The following is a 16,213-nucleotide window of genomic DNA, read 5'->3' on the forward strand; positions in this document are numbered from 1 at the left end:
GTATGGATAAAAACTAAAATAGACTGAACAGGTTATAAAGTCTTAGAGGTTTCTTTGAACCACCTCCTGGGGCATTTTAACATCAGGTCAGATTCCTTCAACTCTGTCTCTCATACGGGTGGCATCAAACGCACAGTAACTCGCCTCTTGCACCTGGAGCATCTCGGAAGAAATTCATTCTCCTCTGACTAGAGACGGCAAAGATGTTGAGACAGCAATATCCACCATGTCCATCTCAAATTTCGAGGTATCCTCAATGATGAATTGAGAGGGAGAACCCATGGATTCCAGAACAGTCGGAAAGGCTGTTGAGGAGTTGGACGCATTTTGATCCCACACTGTTTGCCAGATTTCAACTTTCATACCGTGCACTTGCTTGTTCACCTATCCGAACTTCATACTTCATTGGACTGATCTCGTATCAACCATGTTTCTTACCCATGCAGGACTATTCCCATGGTTCCTACACCAAACTTCATCCCCTGAAGTAAACAGTCTGTCCCAGTTAGAGGAGTTTTATATCCATATTGGCATTCCTGATGCTGTTTCATTCTCCGCTAACAGGTCCGAAAAGATCAGATTTAACCTGGTGTTGAGTCTTCTCCTACTAGCTTTGGGTAACACTGCCTTGCACTCTTTAAGTAGTCCTAGTAGGGGTTTGTGATCCATTACTATTGCAAATTTGTATCCGTAAAGGTATTAGTTGTACTTCCTGACTCCAAATATGATCACCAAACCTTCCTTTCTACCTGGGTGTATTTACTCTCTGTATTAGCCAAAGTCCTCAATGCGTACGCTATTGAGCTTTCCTCTTCATTAGGCCATCGTTGAACTAATGCTACCCTAACACCATATGGGGAGGCATTGTGTGTCAATACTAGATCTCATTTGGCATAGTATCCCAACACCTTTGAGGATGATCGCTGCTTCTTTCTTCAAAAGCAATGGCTTGTCGATGCAACCATTTCAAAGGCTGACCCTTTTTTAAGAGTTGATGCAAAGATGCCAGGATGGAAGCCAGCTTATGTATGAACTTTCCACAAAAATTCACCAGTTTAAAAGAAATATCAAGTTCTGTTAAAGGTGTGAGGACTCGGGCACCTTTGATTGCCCTCACTTTATCTTCCAATAGGTGTCGCCTAGTCTTGTCAACTCTGTAGCCCAAGTAGTTCTCCTGAGATGCCTGGAACACACATTTTTCTCTTCTATGGCATACATCCACCTGAGAGACATCTAAGGACTATATCCAAGTTCTCTAAGAACTTCTTATTGGTCTTCCCTGTTATTAGCCCTTCGTCTAGATAAATGGTGACCTGGGGTAGACTTTGTAAAATGTTCTCCTTTGTCTACTGAAAAATTGTGGACTGGTATTACCTCAAATGGCAGTGTCATGCATTGGTATTAATTGTAGCAAATTTCTGGGATATCCTAAGATAACAGCAATTGTGAAGTACCCATGGCTCATGTCCAGCGTCGTGAAGGACCACCCACTCCCCCCCGACTCCCCCACCCCCCCTTTGTTTTGGGGTTGTGCTGTGGGCTGACCTGGAGTCCCTGTCTTCAGGATATGTCCTAAGTGAGGCTACACAATTACCTTCATCCAAGTGGTGTTCCCCAGACTGGCGATAGTGGCGACTGGCGACAGTGTCCACTTCAATCAGAACACCCTGCAACTCAGAAAGGCCACTTGCCGCATTTTCCAATGATAAAATTGGCTGTAGTGCCTGCTTGAAGGCCAGTGGACTTCAGCTAGCAGGCACTTTTGCATGGCTACATCATTAATCCCACATATCAAATGGTCTCTCAGCATCTCATTAAGGGTTAAACCAAAGTCACATGTCTCTGCGAGTTGTTTGAACCTAGTTAAAAATCCTGATATGGATACCCCTGGTTCTTAAATTGCCAAGTAAAACTGATAGCATCTCAGAATTAGAGGAGGGTTGGGGTCGTAATATTCCTTAATAAATCCATCAACTTTGAAAGATTTTAGTAGCTGATCCTTGGTTTCCAAGAACCTACCATTCATCATGAATTCTTTTGCCTTGTTTATCCTTCCCAAGTGCATCATCTCACACTTGCACAACTGAATTCAATTTGCCACTGATCAGCTCATCTGATGGCCATCTGTATCTTCTTGTAATCCAAAACTATCATCCTCACTATTTCCCACCCCAATTTTTGTATCATCTGCAAACTTACTGATTAACCTTCATCAATTCATTTATGTAAATAATTTGTGTAAACCACAAACAGTAACGGCCATGACATTGATTCCTGTGGAACACCACTGGCCAAAGGCTTCCAGTCACAAAACACACCTTGATGATTACCCTCTGCTTCCTGCCACACCGCTAATTCTGGATCCAATTCGCCAAACTTTCTCAGATCCCATGGACTCTTACTTTTGCTATCAGTCTGCCATGTGGCATTTTATTAAAAGCCTTGCTGAAGTCAAAATAGGCGATGCAGAAGTAGGTAGTGTAGATACTGGAGATTAGAGTCAAAATTAGCGTGGTGCTGAAATCCTGATAAAGGGCTTTTGCCCGAAACGTCGATTTTCCTGCTCCTCGGATGCTGCCTGACCTGCTGTGCTTTTCCAGCACCACACTAATCTTGATTCAAATAGGCTATGTCAAATGCATTGTCCTCATCCCTGCAGTTGAACAAATTCAGTCAAGTTGGTCAGACATGACCTCTCCTTAACAAAACCATGATGACTGTTCTTGATTAATCCCTGTCTCTCAAAGTGCAGATTAATTCTGTCCCTCAGAATGTCTTCCAATAGTTTTCCCACCACTGAGGTTAGACTGATTGGCCTGTAGTTTCATGGCTTATCCCATGCCAAGTCTGTAGGATTGTAATTTTTCTGTGATCGCAACCACAGAGATGCAACTTAATAATGAAATATCAAGCATTCTTTGGTGAACTGTCACATGTTTGGGTCAGATTCAACCCTCACCAAAAGTCTGGAAAAACACCACATTCCAGCAAAGGGAATAAAAACAGCTCAAATATATTGTCTCCCAAAAAAAAAGTTTCCAGCAGGAGTTTCACAAATAATAAGTCTGATGGTAAGCATCTCGCTGCAGAAAAGAATGGTTTAATTGTAGGCCCTTTTCATTTCAATCAATTTGCTTCTTGAACTTTGAATGTAAAATTTGCAAGTACTGCTGCAAACACCTCCTCCATATCATTTAAAAATTAAATTATAATATTAATGTATATTAGTATCTCTGTACCTATTTGCTTATGCAATTAAAACTAAATAATTATCCATTTATTTCATAAAGAAGTGTATGATTTCTCCCCAGACACTGCTGCTTTGCAGTTTGCAAGAGTGAAGGCAAAATCAGATGTAATGGTGTTACAGTTAAATAAAGGTAAACACAGGGGCATGAGAGAGGAACTGATGAAAATCAACTGGAAGTAGAGCCTAGTGAGGAAGACAGTAGAGCAACAATGGAAGCAGTTTCTGGGTGTAATTGAGGACACAGTAGAGAGCTTCATTCCAAAGAAAAGAAAGATTACCGGGGGCTGTGGGGTAGGGTGGGGTGGGGGATGTAGGGGATGGTATTAGACAACCATGGCTGAAAAAGGAAGTCTGGAAATGTATCATAGAAAAAGAGAAAGTGTATAAAGTGGCCAAGAGCACTGGGAAACCAGAAGGTTGGGAAGACTACAAAAACAAACACAAGACAACAAAGAGAGAAATAAGGAAGGAGACGATCAAATATGAAAGTAAGCTAGCCAGTAATATTAGAAATGATAGTAAAAGTTTCTTTCAATACGTAAGAAACAAACAAGAGGCAAAAGTAGTGATTGGGCCGCTCCAAATTGATGCAGGAAGGCTAGGGATGGGAGATAAGGAAATAGCAGAAGAACTTAATAAATACTTTGTGTCAGTCTTCACAGTGGAAGACACGAATAATATCCCATAATTAAGGAGAGTCAAGGGGCAGAGTTGAGTATGGTAGCCATTACAAAAGAGAAAGTATTTGAAAAGCTAAAAGGTGTAAAAATTGATAAATACCCTGGCCCGGATGGGCTACATCCTAAAGTTCTGAGGGAGGTGGCTGAACAAATAGCAGAAGCGTTGGTGGTAGTCAAAAATCACTGAAGTCAGGACAAGTCCCAGACAATTGGAAAATCGCTGTTGTAATCCCCTTGTTCCAGAAAGGATCCAGACAAAAGATGGAAAATTATAGGCCAATCAGCCTAACCTCGGTTGTAGGTAAATTTCTAGAAACCATCGTTAAGGATGAGATTTCTAAATTCTTGGAAGTGCAGGGCCAGATTAGAACAATGCAGCATGGATTTAGTAAAGGGAGGTCATGCCTGACAAACCTGTTAGAATTCTTTGAATAGGTAACAAATAGGTTAGACCAGAGAAACCCAGTGGATGTTATCTACCTAGACTTCCAAAAGGCCTTTCATAAGGTGCTTCACGGGTGGCTGCTGAGTAAGGTGTGGGCCCATGGTGTTCAAGGTGAGCTATTGGCATGGATTGAGGATTGGCTGTCTGACAGAAGACACAGAGTTGGGATAAAAGGTTCTTTTTTTGGAATAGCAGCTAGTGACAAGTCGTGTCCCACGGGGTTCAGTGTTGGGGCTGCAGCTGTTCATTTTATATATTAATGATCTGGATGAAGGGACTGGGGACATTCTGGTGAAGTTTGCCGATAATACGAAGTTAGGTGGACAGCAGATAGTACCGAGGAGGGAGGAGACTACAGAAAGATTTAGACAGTTTAGGAGAGTGGTCCAAGAAATGGCTGATGAAATTCAATGTGAGCAAATGCAAGGTCTTGCACTTTGGAAAAAAAGAACACAGGCATGGACTATTTTCTAAATGGTGAGAAAATTCATAAAGCCAAAGTACAAAGGGATCTGGCAGTGCTAGTCCAGGATTCTCTAACGGTTGACTTGCAGGTTGAGTCCATGATTAAGAAAGCAAATGTAATGTTGTCATTTATCTCAAGAGGGTTAGAATGTAAAAGTAGTGATGTGCTGCTGAGACTTTATAAAGCTCTGGTTAGACCCCATTTAGAATACTGTGTCCAGTTTTGGGCCCCACACCTCAGGAAGGACATACTGGCACTGGAGTGTGTCCAGCGGAGATTCACATGGGTGGTCCCTGGAATGGTCGGCCTAACATACGATGAACAGCTGAGAATCCTTGGATTGTATTCATTAGAGTTTAGAAGATTAAGAGGAGACCTAATAGAAACTTACAAGATAATGCAAGGCTTAGAAAGGATGAACGCTGGGAAATTGTTTCCAAAAGGTGGAGATACTAGGAGGGGCACAGCCTTAGAATTAGAGGGGGTCAATTAGAAAGGAAATGAGGAGACATTTCTTCAGCCAGAGAGTGGTGAGCCTGTAGAATTCATTGCCTTGGAGCACAATGGAGGCTGGGACGTTGGGTGTCTTCAAGGCAGAGATTGATAATTTTTTGATCTTGCAAGGAATTAAGGGATACGGGGAGAGTGCAGATAAGTGACGTTGAAATGCCCATCAACCATGATTGAATGGCATAGTGAACTCGATGGGTCAAATGGCCTTACTTCCACTCCTATTGCTTATGGTCTTAATGCCTTTGCTATTTATATATCTCTAGCTAAAGCTATGTATTATCTTGTATTGTTTGAAGCGTTATGTGATTTAGAGATTCCCAATCCCGTAAATACTTCTGGACTGGTTGTCCCTCACTAAAGTAACCTGTATTCTTAATTAAGTTGTATTGGTTCTTTTGACAAAACACATTGTTTTGATAATATCTAAGAAATATTATCTTTTGCTGCTTAGGTTATCATTATACAAAGGTTATTCATTTTCATTCTAACTTCCTGCTAATATCAGATATCGCTCTGTAAGGATTTAAATGTATGTGATTCATCTTGAGGTATTTAAGTTTGCCAATTCTCCAAACATGTTGTGAATAGACTTTATTTCTTTAAACAATGATTATGTTTCTAAAGAATCAATTAAGTTCACAAGAAAATGAATTCTATGAATTATTATTCTGGCTAGTTCTAATCATATATTAAACCTAAACTGATATTTTGATTATCAGTTATACCAATCCAGCCAGGAGGACAATGGTCATACTAATGATGAAATAGTACATTTTATTGATATTAAGATTAGCAATATAATTTTATGATAGTTTCCAGGTTGTTGGAGCTGATTGGATCTTTCGTTTATCATGTGATTTTTTTTGCAGATCAGTTTTCACCAGCGCATTTATTGTTCTAATAATTAACTCGTCCATTGGGCAAGAGTGTCTTGTATTTATGTTTTAAAATTTTCCCGATCTTCCAATAATAGATTCCTGAGTGGGAACTAGCCAACACTTTGGAAGACAACTGTATTTTTAACTTGCATGAATGTTATATAAATTAAAGGAACAATAATAAACATTGTGAGCCTTATCTGAATATTTCACAACTGCCCCATGTTTGCTGTCCCAATTACCACGTCACAATGCATCACAGCATTTCTCAGCTCAATAACAGGAAGACCAGGATTATTCAAGAAGGGTATACAGCTGTCCAACCAAGATTTTTGGATTCAGTCCACATCTCAAACCACACTCCATTGGTCATGTTTTTTAACACCTGTCCTCAGCCACTCCAAGAATGAACCCGATCATTCTTATTCATGGTGCCCTGGCCAACTTTGAGCTACATTTTAAACTCCTTAGGGGGAACATCTGTAAACCCTTTGGTATACTTAGGAACATAAGTGCATAGGTTGTTCAGCCTTTTGAAGCTGTTTCATTGTTTCATCTGATCATAAACGGTCATTCATGTCAACGCTTTTTTTTCTCACACTGTCCCCATTTCACGATATATCACTGATATTTAGAAAATGTTTACCTTCACCTATTTTGGCTACCCCTTTAAGTATTTTGTAGGTTTCAAAGAGAACACCTCTCATCCTCATTCCCACTATCCCAGGACCAAATCTGGTGAACCTTGTTACACTGTCTCTGTGGAAATAAAATCCTTTCTAATGTAAAGAGATCAAAACTGCACACAGATACAGTCTAACAAAGATTCTGTACAATTGAAACAAGCCTTCATTACTTCTATACAGAAATCCTCTGTGACAAAGGCTAGCATTCCATGAGATTGCCTAATTGCTTGCTGCACTAACATCTTAAATTAAGGTTCAGAGTCCATGTGGGATCAGTTGGTTCCAGAGGCAGGCACTGAGGAAAGAGAGTTTGTTTCAGGATGTGATTAAAGAGCTTCAGGGTGGAGGAGATGATCTGGGGGTTGCAGTAAGAGAGACTCACTGAGATCCTTGTAGAGAGAGGAGGAGAACTTCTTCAATGTAGGCATTCTTGGAAGAGGATTCACAGTGAGGTTAAAATCAACTAGACAGAAGTGGGTATTGCAGATGCTGGAGATTAGAGTCAAGATTAGAGTGGTGCTGACAGCACGTCAGGCAGCATCTGAGGAGCAGGAAAGTTGAAGTTTTGGGCAAAAGCCCTTCATCAGGAATCCTATCAGGAATTTTATAATCCTATCTTCTTAACTTGTGAGATGACATTTGCTACCTTCCGGGAAGCATTCCAGAATGTAGAGACATTTGGAAGAAGTTTACTAATGCATCGATTATCTCCACAGCTGTCTGTCTTTTGCAGCAGTCTGAGATGTAAAATATCAGGTTTCTGGGACTTATCAACATTCAGTCCCATTAATTTCCTTCAAATTCTCACTCACCTTAGTCCCTTGGAAATCTAATTCTAGGAGATTTCTTGCATGTTCCTCAAGTGAAGGCAGACACAAAGTAATCATTTACTTTCTCTGTTATTTCTCTAATCCCCATTACAAATTTGCCTGTAATGAACCCACATTTGCCATGGCCAGTTGTTTCTTTCATACATACCTATGGAAGCATTTACAATCTGTTTTTATGTTTCTGTTAGTTTACATTGAGATTCTATGTTTCCTTTCTTTATTAGTGTCTCAGTCATCCTCTACTGTTTCCTAAAATCATCCCAATTTTCAATATACTACTATTTCTGGCAACTCAATGGGCCTTTTCTTTTTATAGTATGTAATCCTTTCAATCAAGTGTTAGCCATGATTACCTGACTATTTTGGATTGTTTATGCCTTGAAGAAATGTATGTTACTGTAAAACTATGTAAAAATTCTGTAAACACTATCCATCATGAACCATCATATATTTTAATGCGTGTTCCTACTCCACTTTAATCATAGCTTCAGAATTTCTTTTGTTCAAATTTAACACCCTGACTTCAAACCGAGCCTCACTTTGAAACATAATCTAAGTTGCTACCATGTTATTGTTGCTCATCCTTAAATGTTCTCTTAGAACAAGATTATGAATTAGCACGTTTTCATAACATAATGCTGGTATGTTCTCTAGTCAGTTCCTCAAAACATTGCTCTATTAAACCATTCCATACACACTTTCGAAACTTATCCACAATAGCATTAGTGCTCATCAGGTTTACCTATTCTATATGCAGATTGAGGTTACCCATGTTTACTGGATTACCCATGCGGTGAACGTCTCTAATCTCTTGATTAATTTCATGACTCACAGTACCACTATAATCTGGTCACCTTTAAATAATTTCTACCCCATGCTGTTTACTATCTATACTCAAACATATTCCCCATTTTGTTCTCCATTTCTAAGATCCTCCCTTATTATCAATTCCATACCATTTCCTTTTCCTTTTTGTTAGTCCTTCCCAAATGTAAAAGAGCTATTAATATTCAGTTCCCAGAGTTGATCACCTTGTAGCCATGCTAATAGCTTCGACCATAACTCTGGATACTGGCTTTACCACAGAGTTTCTTCTAGCATTACGGAACAAGAGCATTCCTCAATAAACTGCTCTAATAAACTATCCCAAACAGCAAGGAGCATTCACAATAGCAATAGTGCCATAAAAGTCCTGGTCCTTGGATGCTGCCTGATCTACTGTGTTTTTCCAGCACCACACTTTTGATTCTGATCACCAGCATCTGCAGTCCTCACTGTCTCCTTAGTGCCACAAAAGCCAAGTATGCAGGAAGGTACAACAGTAGAGGAGAAGACTGCTAGTACGAGATGTGTTTCAGTGGTGATGAGGCTGAGAAAGACAATTATGTGGGGATGGAAATAAGCAGTGTATGAGGCCAAGAATCCAGGTCCTATATCCTGCTTCCAAGAACTTTGACAGGGTCAGTGCTGGAAATCTTAAGTAGATGGATCTCAACCAGTAAAGTGGAATGTATGCACTTTAGATTCTGGGCATTGAAATCCGGAGCTACGTGACAGTCTCTTGATTATGGTTGAGGAAACCTGTCTGCATAGTCATTCCAAGACATTCTTTCACTAATGACACTTAAGGCAATCTTGGTTCTAGGACTAGCCTCACTCGATTCAGTGATCTGTGGATGAGCCCATCTCAAAGAATGATAGATCCTTCCAAAATCCATATTCATTTGAGTCAGCACTTTATTTTCATTATGGAATCCAGATTCTGCCTCTATCTCATTATCTACCCTATAGGCACACAACTGAATAAATTTCAAAAGAACTGCGTATTCTGTAAATCAGAAACAAAAACATAAATTGCTGGAAAAGTTCAACAGGTTTGGCAGCATCTGTAAAGAGAAATCAAAGTTAACATTTTGGGTCTGATGACCCTTCCTCAGAACTGATGGTAGCCAGGAAAATGTCAATTTATATGCAGAAGATAGGGTTGGGGGAAGGAGTATGGAGTAAACAATAGGTAGGGATAGACCCCAAAGAGAGAGGAGAATGGTTGGACAGATAAAGGAGTTGGTAATGATCTGGCTGGGAGGGTGAAGAGCTGTTAATGGAGACAGTTGGTGGCTAACAATAGATACTGTGCAAAAGCAGACTATGTGATAACAAGGCCTGATGCGTGTGGTAGTGGGCTAGGACAGAGGGAGTTCACACCCTCGAATGATTGATCTCAGTATTCAATCTGGAGGGCTGCGGGGTCCCCAAGTGGAAAATTAGGCATTATTTTTCCAGTTTACACTGAGCTGCACTGGAGCACTGCAGCAAGCCTGAGACAGAGATGTTGGCCTGGGAACAGGGTGGTGTGTTACAGTAGCAGGCAACTGGAAGCTCAGGGTCTTTTTTATGGGCAGAACATAGATATTCTGTGAGGCAGTCTTCCTTATCCCCTCCCCCCAGCCTATCTTCTGCATATATACCAACATTTTTCTTGCTACCATCAGTTCTGTGGAAGAGTCACCGAACCCAAAACATTAACTTTAATTTCTCTTCACAGATACTGCCAGACCTGCTGGGTTTTCTAGCAATTTCTGTTTTTGTTTCAGGCACACAACTAAGTTTAATGTAGAGTACTTGGTCCTATTCCCATTATTACATGCAATCAACACACTTTGTTCAACACAATTTCATGGATTGAAGAAATTTTCATAATTTCTCAGCATATACCATTTTACTTGTATATTTCAACTATCTTGTTATTTCAATGTAATTGAAGTGTTATAGCATTACATTTCTTGCTGTAATTTTTCAAGTGGGGATACTGAAAATTTCAGTGCCCTTTTTGAGAAGCCTTATTAATGTTCCCAATTTCTATTTATGAAAAGTTATTGATGTTATATTAGCCTAACTTGTATTTGGACAGTATTAATGTTGATGAAACAAGGTAAAGCATTTGGAAAAATTATGATAATCCAGAGTATGCATCACCAGATGGAACAAAAACAGTCAGTTATGGCAAGACACTGCCAGTGGGATGCAAGCCAGTAGCCAATGGGGGGAATTATGGTAGATTTGGAACAAGATACTGCTGTCTTGTCTCATTAATATTACCTGCATTTGGCAATTTTGTAACTTTTGATGCTGGGGTATAATAACACATGTGGAAACTTTCAAACTGGTTAAACAATGGTACTGAATAATATGTCACCAACCTGTTCAAAAAAACTAAATCCAATGCCTTTTATGGCAGAAATCAACAAAGCTGCATGTAATCTTTATAAAACTCAGAAGATGGAGAAAATTGAAGAAACGTTCTTTCATTTACCAGCACAATTCCTGTGGGCCCAAGGCATAAATGATTGGGGTTTCTATGCCAGAAAACAGTGCTATTGACACGTAAAGTACAATTCATATATAATCCTGGCACAATTCCCAAGCAGCTGGTTAAAGTACCAACATTTGCCATGAGAACAATCTTCGTGAAATCACTGCCAAGCTTGCGCTTTTGTGCAAAAAAGTTAAGAATTGTTCCAATAATTGCTATTATTGCTGGGACACTGAACATTGAACAGACAAGTTAATTTGTACTGAATTTTGCGCTGCATAGATTTCATAAAATTATCCTAAAGCAGAATAGAAAAGATGTAAATGGTTCAGTATGGTGCCTTGTGATATGACGTATGGTGAAATCACAAAAGCTTCCAGATTTTCTAAACAAAGTTCCCTTTATTTAGCCTTTGAAATCATTTGTAATCTTTTCAGCTGAGATGCAAATGGCCTATGCTTGCAATTGTTTACTCAGGCATTAAAACAGAAGATTTACACAAGCAAAACTTTGCATGAAATTTGTGACAAGTCAATTAAGAGACAAGCTCCATGATATTTCCTCATTTAACTTTTAAAAAATTGTAAGTTCTGTTGAAAAAAAATACTTGATAAAAGTATATTTTTCGATTGAACTGATGACATTAAGGTGAGAACTATCAGAGTTTTTTCAAACTAAATTTGGTACCAAAAGAACTTGAATTTGGAAGTGTAGAAATCTGATGCTCATACTCTTCAAATAGAGCACGTGAATTTCATTGGTTGCAAAGGATTCCTGAAATTGCTTTAAATTTCCACAAGATGGCATTCGAAATGCACTATCTGTTAATAGATGTAAGTTTTCTCAATTTTCAGCTTTATCTTTTCATTCTTACTCTCATCAATACAGTTTTGCATGCAGAATGTTACTACAGTACCTATTAAATTTGTTTGGCATTTTAGATTCTCTCATTACCTCAGTGTTTTTCGATCACTTTTATTCGCTGGTGGGAATTAAGACTTAAGTCAGTTTAACAAACTCAGTGGAGTTAAATAAATTCACAAAATGAATTATAGCTAACATTATGGTTATTGCATATTTTTTAGCACAGAGTCCTAAGCAAGTTCTTCAGCCATGTGACACTGAATATCCAGCCTTTGTGTCTGAGCGAACTATAAAGGAAACTACAGGAGCAATCAGCTGTGAAGGGTGCTACAAGTAAGGCGTATTCCCATTTCTTTAATTCTGGGTTTGTACATATACATTAGGGTCAATTTCTGTATTTCACCAATAAACGTTCTCAATGATATTCCCACAAAGTAAAAGGAATGTACTGAAAGAAGAGAATAATCAGTCATCATTACCCATGGATAACATAATACACAAAACTGTTCAGATAGTTAACATGTTGATATGATATTTTGTTACATATTTGTTATGCTGCATGTCTCCACGAAGTGACTTTCAGTTCTTTGACAGAACATGAATGTTTCCTCATGATCGATCAACAAAACTTGCAACTGAAGTTGAATTCAATATTTCTTTTCTTCCATCTTCCTTGGAGCTGAAATGTCTTCATGTCACCTAACCAAATCAAGCTAGCTACACAGATATGGAGTCAGGATTCAAGATTCAGAATTATCCTTGTTATCCATGAATTCGCTCCCCATGGATCCACATTCTGTGAGATTATCCCCAGACCTCATCTTCCTTTTCCCATTGACTCCTCCAATATAATCATGCACAGTAGGTAGGAGAGTTATGCTGTACTGGGATCAGCAGCTTTTTGTTATCCACGGGAGGTCCATGCCCATATCTCCAATAGATAACACGGATTTAGAGTAATGCTTGCAGTCACTTATGCAACTGGTACTATTTTTGGCTTTCCTAGTGATCAAACATTTATTTTGCATGTTGTGTAGTCAATGAAAACATAGCTTTGTCAGCAAATGTTTTTATTTCGAAAGTAAAGAAAAGGTTTTATGTTTCAGGTTATTTAATTGCCATGATTTAACAAGCAGTATTCCATAATTATTCTTGCAGAGTAAGCTAGTTTGGTAAATCCAATAAAGCATGAACGTATTGACACATTCTGTGCGCTTACCCTTATGGTTACAACTGTTGAGTTAAGGTGGAAGTCATATGATTTAGGGCACTTAAAAACTTAATTCCAATTTCTTTTGCTCTTAGTTAAACTTAATTTAGATTAAAAATGACTAATTATTTTTGAACTGTTCTTTTAACATCTACATTATGTTCCTGTTTAAAGAAACATTAAATAGATTGGGACATGGTTTCCAAGTTCATATTAATATATGCCTTTAAAAAAGCTTTTTTTTGCTTTACCATAACCTGGTTAGCTGTGCAAAAATGTGCAGCAAGTGTTCTCTTATTAGAATTAAATTAGAAATATGACAATGGGTGAAGCTGCCATAAACTGTTTGTCTTCATTTTCAGGTAAGCATGATAATTTTTTAAAGATGTTTTGTTCTGCTGCTATAAGTATTGGGACCGTTTGATTATTTATATCTCAGAGTTTTCCTCAAGGCTCATATGATGAGCGAAAACGCCATATGTCCACAGGAAATAACAATGATTACTGTTTCAATGCATTATTAGCCAAAGGATCAAAATATTACACAATTATGATTTAAAAAGACCGAATGCCCTGGAAGTGGGGAGGATAAGGGTCAACAGAAACAGGTATTACCATAAAGGGAACTTTATATAAACATTTTCCATCATGAAATCCAGTTATTGCAATAGATGAGTAATGTGATAGTTTTAATCTTAGTACAAAGATATTGCTGTGTGGCAAGTACATACAAAATGATTACATAAATGAAAGGTTAAGTGCCTTCTGCTGTGAAGTATAAACATGCAATGTGAGATAGTTTTTAACTTCCATAACCAAATGGGTTCTCAACATTATGGATCACTAGATGAATCGCTTGTTGGATGCCTGGCTGAAAAACAAATTTAAAGAAAACATAATGTTGAAATAAATTCTAGACAGATCTGCCAAAATTAATGGGTTAGATTTCAAGAAGGAGCAAGGAATAACTAAAAGATTAATGGGGGAGATAGTTACTTATGAAAGAAAGGCAACTCATAATATAAAAACAGTAAGAGTTCCTTCAAGTATTTAAGTGGGATAGGATAAGCTAATGCTGGTACACTAGAAGGTGAGACTGGGAAATCAGTAATGGAAACAAAGGTAATAGCAGAGGAGTTGAACATTGTGGAACACTTAGAAAATTTTCCAATGATATTTGAAAATCAAAATGTGAACAAGAAACAGAGACTTAAAACAATCACCATCAACAAGGAAAAGTGGCCTGGAAAACTATTCAACCTACTGGCTGACAAGTCCCTCGAACCAGAAGACCTGCAACATAGGGACTTAAACAAGAAGTGGCTGCAGAGACAGTCGACGAATTAGTTCTAATATTCCAAAGTTCCTTCAAAACTGGAAGGATCCATGAAAGAAGGGGAACATGTTTAACTAGTCTATTTTAGAATTTTTTAAAGTTAGCAACACGAAACAGGTATAAAGGATTACCTATTGATGTGTACTTGGATTTTATAAGCTACCATATAAAGACCATGACACAAGATGGTGGGGAGGATAGCATTGGATAAAAGATATTGTTTGTTAGCAGAAACAGTGAGTAAGGCTAAGTGGACCTTTTCAAGTTGGCAACTGTTACAAGTGAACTGCCCAAAGGACCATTGCTGGGACCTCATCAATGTACAATCTATATCAATGGCTTGAATGAAAAGACTAAATGTATAGGAGTTACTTTGCTGATGGAGCTAAGATAGACAGGAAAGCAACTTGTCAAGAGGCAGTAGAAAATCAGCAAAGGGCTATAGATAGTTTATGATTAAAAGTTCACTCTTTTAAGATGGTGATGAGGTGATTTGTTTTTGTTCTGGGAGGGTTATTATACGTGGAAATCACTTGCCAAAAGGTAGTGGCTGCTGGGTTATTGAATTTATTCAAGACAGCATTGTATGGAATTTTTGTATAAAAGATGGGAGTCAGAAAAGTCAGGAAAGTGGCATTGAGTAGCGCAATGTAATGGAATGGTGAAGCAAGCTTGAAGGGCCAAGTGGCCTACTCCTGCTCCGAAAGTCTATGCTTTGTAATAGATCAAGTTCATTTAACACTCAGCTGGAGTTTCAGGTGACACACACTGACACCAAGCCCAGAGTACTGTGTTCAGTTGGGTCTCCTTTTCTGAGGAAGTATGTTCTGGCTATGGAGGGAGTACAGCAAAGGTTTAACCAGACTGATTTCTAGGATGATGTGGAGGAGCCGGTGTTGGACTGGGGTGGACAAAGCTACAAATCACACAACACCACGTCATAGTCCTCCTTCATCAAGTGGTTGTGGAGAATAAGACCATAAGACACAGAATTTATAGCAAAAGATTACAATGTCATGCAACTGAAATGATATATTGAACAAACTTGGATTGTTGTTAAGTCTTTCATCTTTGAAAATGTTTCGGTTCATTAATATCTAAGTCCCAGAACTTCTTTTAAGTCACCTTCTCGAGGTGAGGTTTTATAACAAAAGGTGACATCTCAGCTCAGACAATGCATTAAAGATGTGAGGTTAGAGTCAGGCTGTATCTCAATCTTGAGTCAGGCTGGTTCTATTTCCAAAGTGGAATTTACAAAATATTACATATGTTGGCGACATGCATTGACTGCCTGCAGATTGTGCATTTTTTGAGCAAAATAGAATGTATCTGCAAATTATAATTCTGTAATATTTTGTAAATTCCACTTTGCAAATAGAACCTTCTGGAGTACTGTTTCTAATTCTGTTCATCCTGCTGTAGGAAGGATATTATTAAGCTGGTACGGGTTCAGAACAGATTTACCAGGATGTTGCTTGGAATGGAAGGTTTGAGTTATAAGAAAAGGCTGGATAGGCTGGGACTATTTTCACTGGAGCATAGAAGGTTGTGAGGTGCCTTTATAGAAGTTTATAAAATCATGCGGCGTATAGATGAGTGAATGGCAAGTGTCTTTTCCCTAGGGTGGGGAATTTCAAGAATGGAGGGATTATTTTTCAGGTGAGAGGGGAAAGATTTTTTAAAAAGACGAGGGGCGATTTTTTTACACAGAGAACAGTTTGCATGTGGAATGAACTTCCAGA

The 16,213-nt window shown here is 38.6% G+C and overlaps 1 protein-coding gene across 2 annotated transcripts in view; it reads left to right on the forward strand.

Moving 5' to 3' along the window:
* The window catches only part of cacna2d3a (calcium channel, voltage-dependent, alpha 2/delta subunit 3a), a 950,991-nt gene that overhangs the window by 853,546 nt on the left and 81,232 nt on the right, over positions 1-16,213 (forward strand). For both annotated transcript variants that reach the window (XM_072582307.1, XM_072582308.1), the window contains one exon: positions 12,147-12,258. In XM_072582307.1, the coding sequence (XP_072438408.1) occupies positions 12,147-12,258 (112 nt within the window). The remainder of the gene's footprint in view (positions 1-12,146; positions 12,259-16,213) is intronic.

Source organism: Chiloscyllium punctatum, chromosome 12, assembly GCF_047496795.1.
Source record: "Chiloscyllium punctatum isolate Juve2018m chromosome 12, sChiPun1.3, whole genome shotgun sequence".
In the NCBI taxonomy this organism is placed as follows: domain Eukaryota; kingdom Metazoa; phylum Chordata; class Chondrichthyes; order Orectolobiformes; family Hemiscylliidae; genus Chiloscyllium; species Chiloscyllium punctatum.